Raw genomic sequence first — 12,082 nt, forward strand, 5'->3', positions numbered from 1 at the left:
GGCACCTTATATGAATCAATCAAAGAAAATATATAATTATGAACTGTAATTCTAATGGCGCACCTTTGCTATATTTAAAATCTAAAACAATAAAGTAATTTGGCTAAATTACATTTTAAACACTATAATTTGGGAGGGGTAACAAATTAATCATATAGTTTCAAAAATAAAAAATTAAACATCGGCCCATTTAAGTGGAACCCACGGTGCTTGGGGTTAATTTGTCACCTTGTCATACCTCAAGATTTAATTTGTTACTTTTGAAACTTTACAGTTTAATTTGTTACCAATAATATTCTGCACTGAATTACCAATAATCACTCAACTTTTGTGGTTCTCAAACTCATTAAAATTAGCTGTAGTTCAAACCGGGAAGAAAAAACCACAAGATAGTTAGTAGCCAAAATCAAAATGATACTTTAATTTAAGTATGAGCTACTCTAAACAAGATCTATTGAAGTAGAAGGCTCTTCACTAGTGCAAAATCAACCTTGGACTTTACGGACTTGGATGTGGTGAGTCGATTCTTCACGCCAGATTGGTTGTGCACCACTTTGGACAAGAGTCACATACTCTCCCCCCTTCAACAGACCTTTACCCTGAAGCATAGAATTTTAACATTTTACTCTAATATGAAAATTTGAGTGGACAAACGATAATATATCATCCAGAAATTACTGACCACTAATAGCTTAAGGGCTCTGGAGAAGGTCTCCTCAGCATCATTTGAAAACTGCATGTATATGGGCATGACACCATGATAAAGCACCAGCCTCTGCTTAATCCTTTCTCTGCTAGGCATGAAATCATTTCAAATATATTCCAATGCTACTCCCAACAAGACATAAAAAGTAAAACTACTACTTTTTCCTCTTCCTTTCTGGTTTTTTGTTCTGTTTTTTTCTTTTGTTGTATAGGAAGCCCATTAAATTTTAATGCTCCTTGCCTATTGAATTGTTTAAAAATTAAGCAACAGTTGGTATAAAGAGACCATCTAGCTTCTTCAAATATGCATACAACAGTTGATTAAGCCAGGCAAGTAATTCTTCCCAAACATATTTATATATTTGTAGAGTCAGATAAATTGCATATGTAACTTCATGGGAAAAATAAATCCTTGAAGCAGAAGATATCCAGGTCCACCACCTGAAAGAGTATATATACCAGTACTTTGTAGGCTTTTCAAATGGATTAGCAGGGACTGTTATACAGTGGCACACTCTTTTGCAAAATTGGGTTCTAATCATTATAATGTTTCAGGTCCTGTATTACCAAGGGCATTTCCAAAAGAAGCTCAGATAACTCTTTTGAGGGGTATTTCTGGGCTGTCACTCTTGAGCAAATACACACAAACTGACTGTTTTAGCCAGACATTAGCATATTTGAATAGCAACATGATAGCCAATGGAATTAGAGCCCAATGCCACCTTCAACCACTGTGGCACCTCCAAACCCAGTATGGGGGTCATGGATGAGGTCAGAATGCAAATCCCATCGTGCATGAGTTGATACAAAGAATAAAAATATGATAAATGCACAGATGTCAGCATGTCAATCATTCTAAAGAAAAAATGTTGGCCACTGCAACGTGTCACTAAATCAGTAGTACTCTTCTTTTTTTTCTTTTTCTTTTTTGATAAGTCAGTAGTACTCTTCTTATTAACCAACATATATGCTTTTGTCCAGGGTAAGATCACATTATAAATTATGACATGTGACTTGAAAAGAAATTGAAGAATATTATATGCTATAAGGCTACTGAACTCACTCATTTGTGAAGGCAAATATTGTTGAGGAAGGCCGATAATGGCTTAAAAGTACAGCCATGGATCCTGTTCTTGTGAAAACAATGATAGGAGTATTGAGAGTGTTAGCCATAGTCGTGGCATGGAAAGCAAACATTTCACCCATATGGCTCTGTGAAAGAATGTCCAGGAAGTGATCAGATTTAAAAAGAGTAACTGCAGCAGTTCTCATTGAAAATTTTTGGTTAGTTAATGATTCATTAATAAGAGCAAAATGGGTGCAAGTGCAACCCAAGTATAAGGGAAGAATACAAGAGATAAAAACAGGCCGTAACTTCTCGTTTTAGTGAATGCATACCTTATAGCTACCCAATTGAATTGGAGGAGTTGTGCTAACTGGTAGACTTGACTCAGTCCTTAATGCCACAGTATGCATTACTTTAACAGCTTTCAATGGATACCTTGAGTCATTTAATTATGCAATTAATTAAAAATTTTCAAATAAGAATAAAAATGAAAGAGGAAAAAGAGAAGTCATCTAGAAGGGGACAGAATAACCAACTCATGTATAATAAGAATAGAGCAATCAGAAACCAAAAAAAAAAAAAAAAAGAGAGCAAGCATGAATATCATCATTGATGACTTGAAGTATCTAACATCAACAACAGGTAACAAATAAATAAACAAGTGCATACATGGAAGAAACCTCATTTTTTCTGGGTTAAAGAAATGATAATGGCATACAACCAAAAAAAGGAAAAAAGGATGATAATCCACATGAAAGACGCATTATCATTACTGACGCATAAATTTGAAAATTTGAAATGCTATTATAGTATAAACTTAAAAATTTTAAAAATAAAATAAAAATAAAAAGATGAGGCCACCAGACACACAAAAACTTACTTTCCGTGGGCAGTTTCTCCTGAAAGCATGATTGCATCAGCACTTTCTCGTACTGCAATTGCAATGTCAGAGACCTCTGCCCTTGTTGGTGTAGGATGATTTATCATACTTTCCAGCATGTTTGTCGCTACAATTACTGGTTTCTGCATACTTTGACACCTTCGAATTATGTCCTCCTGTTTGAATGAAACATAGGATTGAGTTACACAATAAAATCCAATACAACATCAATCACACTTTCTTAAACTCCAGAATATAAAGGGGAAAATATCATATGATGACATAGCAAGGCTACATATAATTAGAGATAGCAATTCCACCCTCAGTTTTTTTAGTATAATAATAAATTAATAATGCAAGCTTGATAAGGTTAGAAATTTAACACAGAAGACAGACTTATCTATGCTGCAACATATCTTTTTCACTAGTCCAATTTAATCCAATACTATTCATTTGGGTTATTGCAATCTCCTCCGCTTAAATTCCTGGCATATATATTACAACATATTACATCCATGATACCAAATGCTATCCCCTGCTATGTGCTTCTTTCCTAATCAAAATATAGAAGAGCAACTGCTCTTACAAAGTTAGGGAGTCATTTACAAAGCCCAGCTTATGGGCCAGGTGTGATGCAGGCAGCAGGAAATCAGCTTTATTTTAATTTACTTTCATTTTCATCAATAGCTTTCAAGTTTCAAGTGAGGGAAATTTTGGCCTTTCAGTAATTTTCCCAGCAACAAGTTAATAGGGTTGGAGTCTATGTAAGGCCCATATAAGACATGAACTATGTGTAAGGCCTACATGAGGCATGTCCTAATGTATTGGATTAGGGTGCACATGGGTTGGTTAGGCTAGGGTTGAGGGTCAAATCTGCAGCCCTCAACGCCCAAACAACACCAAACCAAGTCAAATACAGAGAGCCCCCAATTTCCAATGGCCAACTCTAAACTGTTTGACAATTAGGACTCTTCAGAAGCCCGTACTCCAAAGACCATTTGAGACCATAGTAAATAGGTCAAATAGCTTGCAGAACTATAAACGGCCAAATTTCTATGTCAAGCCCAGCATCCAACACCATCTGCACTTTGAACGAGGCTCCTAGCTGCTGCAGGCACTGGATCCCTTGTGGGGTGGCTTTACTTAAATTAAACATGCATGTAAGTTCATTATTTAATGTATGTGATATCTAGTGAAGAATTTAGAATAAATAGTGTCTAAAAAGAAAGCATTGGGTCTTTTGCTTCAATAGTTGATATAAACAACAGTACAAACAAACGTATGATGCTAGATCAATTCTTCCCTGATGTAGATGTGAAACACTTCTGATGTTCTAGTTAGTATGGGGCTCTTGCTTTAATAATTGAATCAAACATTTGGTGTTTAGAATTTAGATTTATTCTTTCCCTGACTCAGTTACACAATACTTTTGATGTTTAACCAAAGAACATATTATCCTATTGTATCTATAAGAAATCAAAACAAAAAACCACCAAATTAGTTAACTACTATAGCAATATATGTCAAGCAACTTCATCTTAGACTTATCATACTTTCAGTTGAAATGTCAAAAGTATGGTGTATTCATTACATCAATTTACTAATTTACCTGCAACAAGGGAACTTCCTCAATTGGAAGTTCAGCTCCAAGGTCTCCACGGGCAACCATTGCCTGAAAAGTCAAGAAAACTAGTAGTAAGGAGCAATTGGAGAGGATCATAATATGATGTTTGCTTCACAAATAAATGGTACCAACCTTTTTTTTTTCTTCCAAAATATGAATATTATCTATATCTAGATTACATAGTCTACACCTAGCACTTTAACAAAGAAAAAGAACTCTCACAGCATCTCATGATAAGCACCTTATAAAACAAATTTCCATTTAAAATCTAAAAACTGAGTGCATTATAGAAGGTCTGGTCATATTAGACAGGGCATAGGTAATCTATGCAAACACCATCACTAAACCTTATTTTTGTATGAGAAAGTTTAAAGTTAAGGACTAGAAATTGTTTTTGTTTCAAAAAATATATTATATAAAGTATTTCACAAAACCTTCTAATTTTAATACGGCTTAAAGAGTAAAGCCCAAACCTCTCTTGATGAGTTAGAAAACCGATACGCCTTTGACTGTTTGACAAGCTAAGGAATACATACATCTATAAGCTCAATAGTGGCACAGTACCATAATGTTAATATTTCACTCAAGAAAGTAATTTTCTTTTGCTTCAGACTTTTATCTACCTAAGGCTTTTTTTTTCTTTTTATTGCCTCTTATAGATTTTTACTTTTAAGATATCTTCACAAGTTATATTTCTTCACCACACCCAAAAATAAAGAAAGACTATAACCAATGCATGATGGAAATAAGCACAACATGGTTTATAAAATTTTCTTCCCTTGTTACTTTCTGCAGCAAACATATGTAGCATACACAATACTTAAATCATAATATTAACACTAACCCCATCAGATGCTGAAATTATTGAATGAAGATTTGGTATTGAGTCTGCACTTTCAATTTTGACAATCACATGAATATCCGCATTGCTATCTACAGAAGAGGTTTGAAATAATTTGAATCAGAAACAGTATGTAAAGTAAGTATACCCCAAAAAATAATAATAAATTGAATAGAGCGTAAAAATGAAAATTAAAAAAAAAAATACTTCTTAGGTAATCCTTCAACTCATGGACCACTCTCGCGTCCTTTACAAAAGAGACTGCATAGAAATCAACTTGGTTGTCCACCCCGAATTTGATATCTTCCCAATCTTTGTCTGAGCAAATGAAAAATATATAACGAATATCAATACCACAGGTAGATGAAGTAGATCCTTGCATGAAGACCATTTACATATGAAGAGTACCCGTAATTGAAGGCAGATTTGCACTTTTTCCACGCACATTTAGATGACGCCTTGATTTTAGTTCTCCACCATCAACTACTACACATTTAACCAGATCCTTTGTCTTTGACTTAACAGCTAAAGACATCATTCCACCTAGCACATAGATTTAAAATAAAATAAAAACCCTCATTAGGTCTTGTGACCGGATCGGCAACTTGGGAATTGTATTAAGTTTAAACTTCAGCAGGGTAAATATTTATTTTTGTACAGGGATTTATATCTTAGAGCTTATGTCATAATAATAATAATAATAATAATAATAATAATAATAATAATAAATAAATAAATAAATAAATAAAAATGGTAAATCACCATCAACAATTGCGAGATATGACATTTTTCAGGTTGATAAATCAAATATATGAATAAAGGACTAACAAGCTGAAAGGTGATGTAAGGGTAGCCATCTTCCAAGTCAGTAAATGACAAAAATTCAACTATTATGTAAGAGAACACTACAGTAAATCCAGTGGAATAATCACTTGCATCTATGACATAAAACAGCAACATAGTTCAGTTCTTTCCTACAACGCAGATCAACTTAGTCAAAACCCAACAAATGGAGGTTAATTAGAAACCAGCTCAACTAATGGTAGTCTGTCCAGTTCTCTAATTAGAATCCAGTGGAATAATCTCTATCATTTATTTTGGTCAAATCATTGTGGAGGTATGGCATGGAGACAGATGCAATATGGAAGAGGGTTATAGAGGCAATGTATGGGAATTAGTGGTGGTTAGTGCACGAAAACTGTGTCAAGTGCATATGGTGTTAGCCTCTGGAAAATCATTAGAAGTGGTTGGTTGAACTTTTCTAAACTCCTACGATATGATGCGGGTGATGGTACTAGATTGAATTTTTGGAAGCATGTGTGGCATGGGGATTGTACCCTCAAGGAGGCCTTTCCAAAATGTTACTGTATTAGTAGGGCAAGGGATTCTTCAGCTGTAAAGGTTATTCTGCTGGGAGGATTCATTGGGATGTTCAATTTTGTTATTTAGTGCATGATTGGGAGCTCGAATCTTTGGCTTTGTTTATGGACATTGTCCACTCTTTGTCTGTGCAGGGTCTTGGTTTGTTGGAAGTCAGCAATGAGTAAGGGTTTTGAGGTTCAAGGATTTTATCTTTCTTTATACCCTCCTACTATCATATCTTTCCCAGGGAAAATGGTGTGGCAATCGAAGGTTCCTCTAAGGGTACCTTTATTTTCATGGTCTGCTTCTTTAGGTAAGATTTTAACAACAGATAACCTTCGAAAAAGGCGTATTATTGTTCTTGATTGATGTTATATACTTATGTGTGCAAAAGGTGTGGGGAGTCAATGGATCATCTTCTTCTTTATTGCCCTATAGCATATGAACTGTGGTCTTTCGTGTTTTGCTTGTTTGGAACTCACTGGGCTATGCCGTATAAGGTTATTGAGTTGTTCAAGTCATGGCAGGGTAAGTTCAAGCAAAATTGTAATATAGCTTTTTGGAGGTTTGTGTCGCATTGCTAGAAGTTTTAAGGGATGTGAACGGTCTAGGCTAGAGATTAAGTCTTTTTTCTTTCATACTCTCCTTGAATGGAGTTTGGTTTTATCTCATTTTTCATGTTTTTTCCTTCTTGTTTTACTTGATCATGGTAATTTTGGTTCTTGATTTTTGCCCCTACAGTAGATTTCCAATGTACTCAAGTTGGCTATGATTTTAATAATATTTTACATTACCTATCAATAAAAAAAAAAAAAGAATATCTGTCCAGTTATCTATCTAGATTGCTACTTCACACAAAAAAAAATATAGAGAAAAAGATGGACTAAAAAGGATATAATCTACATGCAGATCTGAATTCTCAACATGAATATCAACTAGCCTAAGTAGTAACGTCCCTTGGTGTTGTATCAGAGACTAGGGATCCAATCCCACTCACACCAAAGATGGAGGTCTTTAAGGGAAGGGGAGGGCTACCCTTCATTGTATATCCCAACATTTGGCCAAAAATAAAAGATATGAATTCCCAACCACCCCATCACAGTGATCAATAATTTAACAGGTTTCTGCATATGGAGAAACATCTTATATCCTACTTCTTGTAAACTTGAATGAGTCAGGGTCCTCGGGGATTTCACCCTCATTAATAATTCAAACAATATATGCACAGCAAACTTTGCATCAGATAGGACAATAACCCAACATTCATTAACTAATGCACCAATTCAGCACCCATGAGAGGCATCTATTCTTACCATCAACCAGTAGTGTGTCTCCAACCTCCACATCATTCACGAAGTCATCATAATTTACACTAACAGTATCATCTGTGCTGACTCCTCTTTTAATAGTGAAGTTAAATTCTTGTCCCTCTTCAAGCTGAATTGGTTGAGGTACATCTCCACTTCTAACCTCAGGACCCTGCATGAAGAGAGTAGAAGCGTAGTGTACCAATAACTTCACATGATTTTTCCGTTTGGGGTATGGAAGTAAAAACCTACATACACATGTAGCAGTAGGCCAACATATACATATATGGCAAAATTGAACCAGATAGATACTGATGTGTAGATAAAACAAATGGTAGACAGAGAAATTTGGGTTATGCAATATGTTGCTTAGTTTATAACTTAAAAATGAGTGGTCAGTATAACTACTTCAGAATGCCAATATAAATTCATACGCATTGTGTAAATGTTAATTTTAAAAGAAGCAACCTTTTGACTTTCACCATAACTTCCACAGACAGCTCCTATACCAAGAAGTATATTAAAGAAAAAAAAAATGAAAAATACTTCTATGTTCTGTAGCAGAAACAAGAATGTGCTCCGCCCTAATTAAAGTAACAGGTTATTTATAAAAATAATAGTAGTAGTAGTAGTAGTAGTAGTAGAAGTAATAATAATAATAATAATGAAAATCTTACATCCATATATTCAGTTCAAGTTTCAACATTGATCTACTTGGAATTGACCAAAAGTAACCTCAAACATGTATCAATGTAATAATGTCCTATACTTTTAACTAAGCATCACGGAGGAAACCAGTTGTTGAAGAATCAAAATATATTTTTAAGCAACAAACCTTAGTGTCCAGCATTATGGCTATAACCCTGTCTTCAAATTGAGCATTGTATTCTTTTACCAGGTCTATTGTCTTCTGGTGTGATGCATGGTCCCCATGTGACATATTTAGACGTGCCACATTCATTCCAGCTTCTGCCAGTTTCCATATCATTTCACGTGAGCTTGAAGATGGACCAATTGTACAGACAATCTTAGTTTTTCTTAGAGAATTTGAAGTTCCCCTTTCCTGCCCAAGAGTGTTATCACTAGACTGAAGCTCAAATGGAGAGTTCAACTGATCCTGACAAAAGAAAAATAAAAAATTGAGCTTGTTACACGGTTACAAATTACACAAAAAGAAGAAAATTCAGGGGAAAAAAATGGAATTGACAACATATTGGATCAAATAAATGCCACTAACACATCCTTAACGCGAAGTTGATAAACACAAATCTAGATAGGATTTTTAAAAATCTTAAGAATTCACCAACCGTAAAGCATTCTATATCGGAGAACTGTATCTAATCAAAGTAACCGAAATGTGAAATTACACAAAATCCATTTCTACCTTAAAAGTTCTAATTTCTTAGAAATACTCCACTTCTTAACCAAAAGTCCCTTAATTGATATCTTTGATGCAAATTATTTTTAACTGCACCTTTCAAAAAGTCCACGTACAGTTAGAGCATGAGAGCAAGGAGAAAAGATGCTTAGTCACTAAGCAATGGCTTCCCCCCCCCCCCCCCCCCCACACAAAATAAAAAATTAAAACTTTTTTCTTTTTTGGATCAGCAAGTTCTGCTTTCATTAGCATATTGAATCGTTTTTAAGCATATTACTTTCCTTCACTCATATTTTTCAAGAACCAAACCAAGGGTAAACATTCACATCAAATCTTCAAAGGGTCTGGCTCAACATCTCAAAAAGAAAATTTTTTCTCAAATTCCACTAGACTTAGATAGCACATTGAACATTAATGCAGAGGCAAGGCAAAAAAGGAAGATCCAAGATTCAACATGGGTAGAACATCAATACAAGAGAATTTTAAGTGATGAATCAACATGTAATTATTACAAATATGGCCTATCCCTGTTACTATTAAGAGAAGTATAAATCAACTCTACCTACTTGCCAATGAAAAACACTAATGGAAAGAACTGTTTAAGACTTTGACTTTGGAACTACTTATCAGCATGTCTTTAAAAGTAGAGAAAGTAGTTGACCAGTGCTAGACAAACACTAATGGAAATTCTAAATCTAATGTCATTAAGATCACCAACTAAGCCAAAGTGTTTGAATTAGGCCTTTTTTTTTTTCTCGAGATTTCCTACGCTTTCTCATCAACTAAACAGAGCAAAATCATATAACCAACTTTTAAGGAAGTCTAGGCTGCCTCAGCCCTTTAAAAATACAAAAACCAAGTTCCAAAATCCCAACTTCTTCAGTTTCTCACACTTTCTCATTAACCGAACGGAGCAAAACAGTTTCATAAAGTTTAATTAGTTCGTAAAGCAACCATCTTTAGTTACCAAATAACCAAAAAAAAAACCCAAAAGCCAAAACTCCATTTCCTTCTTTTTCCTACACTTTTTCAGCAAACAGAAAGAGTAAGAAACCCAAAAGAAAAACTAAAAATCAAGAACAACTTGAAAAACCCATGTGCCAAAAAAAGCAAAACTCACAAATCCTAGAGGACCATTTGGGGTAGTGAGTTGGCCATGCTGACTCTGCTCAGTGGCCTTCATCGATCTGACTGAAAAGAATTGCTTCTGAAAGCACTTCCTTCTGGTTCTGGGTTGGAACACAAAGTCACTCAAGTTTTTAGAGGAAGCAAGGCGATCAGAGGCCTTGGTAGTAGTGGGGTCAGGATTCAGCAGTGACATTGTAGTCGGAAGATTCATTGTCGCCATTGAACTCTTAGCTTCAGAGAGAGAGAGGGTGGCGGAGAGTTATAGAAAATGTGTGAAAGCGAAAGAAAGAGTGTTTATATTACGTGTTTGCGTGAGAAAGTGAGAGAGAGAGAATGCGAGGACGAGAGCCAGTCTCGTTGGGGACAGTTGGTATGCGTCTCTTGGCGGCTCTGAGGACTCTGAACAACATATAATGATATCCCACATAAAAATTAAAATTAGAGAAATTAAAGCCTCAATTTTTATTTTTATTTTTATTTTTAAGGAAATTCTTTTGAAAAAATATAATAATCAAACTTTCTTTCTTGTGAATATTTATTAGTATACCCTATCTATCTTCTATGTCCAAAAATAACAAATTTATGGTTTTTTTATAAAAAAATTTATGGTTTTAAACTCGAGACTTTTCAAATTATGATAATGTAAACACTCTCTTCATATATTTGTTAAAAGCTAGTTAGTACTTGGTAACTCATGAAATGCACCTAAAAGTTAATAAAATTTCAATTTTCTTTCTTTAAATTTTAGCCTTTAATATAAAATTGACACTTATGATAGTTATTAATAGACATTGATCATAATTATATTTATATGTATAACTATCAAACTATCAATCATTTAAAAATAATATGATTTGATAATAAATTAATAGAATGTAAAATATAGAATAAAATCTAAATCTAATTAAAAAAATTTATACAAAATAAAAAGGTATTATTAATAAAAGAGGGGAGGGGGTAAGAAATTTAAAAAGCCAGGGGCCATGGCTCCCTCCCTAAGCCCTTAACAACCATTGACAACAAAACGATTTTTTAAGGGAAAATGGTGTTGTTTTATGCTCCATTTGTTTTGTTGTAAATATTTTTAATAAAATATTTATGAAAGTTTTTGGTATAACATATAAAAAAATTAAGCACAAACCGCCAAAACTAATAGCACTGTTTGTCGAACTGTCAACTCCATTTGTTGTTTTCAATTCCAATTGTTGTTTTCAATTGCCAAATCAGTAACCTAGCCACCAAATAAGAGAGAGAGACACTGTGTATTTTTATAAAAATAACGATTTTACAGTTGTAGGAAAATATTTTCAATTTTGACCAAATTTTACAATGAACAACGCACAATAATATACTAAAATCAATTTTTATCAAAACATTTTACAACAAAACAACAAAGTGTGATAGAGTAATAGGTATCTGTAAGGGTGAAGGGCCCAAATAAAGATATTGGGCCGTCGGCTTCACCCAAGAACGTCAAAAAACCCAAAGACAAGCACGTATTAGTGAAGACAAGTAGATTACTGAGCCGAGAAAGAAGTTTAATCATGATGAACAGATGACGTTGTCCGAGGAGCAATCCCTTCTTGGCCAACAAAGTGGATGCCTAAAGTCCGACCACCCATCAAGTACTAGGTAGTAGGCAACCATGCTTGGGAGGATAAGCTTTAGAAAGAGTTGAGTCAACAGAGAATTGAGAAATATCTGAGAAGAAAGCTTCTACCACCGCATTGAATGCTCTGCATCTAACCCCCTGGTTGCATTAATGTGGAAGTGATGTCTGAACAGTGACTT

At 34.4% G+C, this 12,082-nt stretch overlaps 1 protein-coding gene across 1 annotated transcript; it reads right to left on the reverse strand.

Annotated features, from left to right (window-relative positions):
* Positions 1-220: 220 nt before the first annotated feature.
* On the reverse strand, positions 221-10,674 carry LOC142613953 (pyruvate kinase isozyme G, chloroplastic). Its single transcript, XM_075786476.1, has 12 exons — positions 10,284-10,674; positions 8,621-8,902; positions 7,792-7,957; positions 5,525-5,659; positions 5,324-5,434; positions 5,120-5,208; positions 4,261-4,323; positions 2,652-2,827; positions 2,104-2,206; positions 1,769-1,917; positions 683-791; positions 221-599 (listed from the first exon to the last, which is right to left on the reverse strand). The coding sequence occupies exons 1-12, from the start codon at positions 10,509-10,511 to the stop codon at positions 486-488; spliced, it is 1,725 nt and encodes a 574-aa protein (XP_075642591.1). The 5' UTR covers positions 10,512-10,674; the 3' UTR covers positions 221-485.
* Between the last annotated feature and the right edge of the window lie 1,408 nt (positions 10,675-12,082).

The sequence above is a fragment of the Castanea sativa genome, chromosome 10 (genome assembly GCF_040712315.1).
Source record: "Castanea sativa cultivar Marrone di Chiusa Pesio chromosome 10, ASM4071231v1".
Classification (NCBI taxonomy): Eukaryota; Viridiplantae; Streptophyta; class Magnoliopsida; order Fagales; family Fagaceae; genus Castanea; species Castanea sativa.

Bases quoted from the DNA above. Each gene is read 5' to 3' on its own strand.
- LOC142613953 (XM_075786476.1), bottom strand. From the start codon at position 10,511: ATGGCGACAATGAATCTTCCGACTACAATGTCACTGCTGAATCCTGAC. The intron at 5,435-5,524 runs GTACTCTTCATA...TCATTTGCTCAG, and splicing joins AAATCTGCCTTCAATTACGG to ACAAAGATTGGGAAGATATC. The intron at 2,207-2,651 runs GTAAGTTTTTGT...AAATGACTCAAG, and splicing joins GGAGAAACTGCCCACGGAAA to GTATCCATTGAAAGCTGTTA.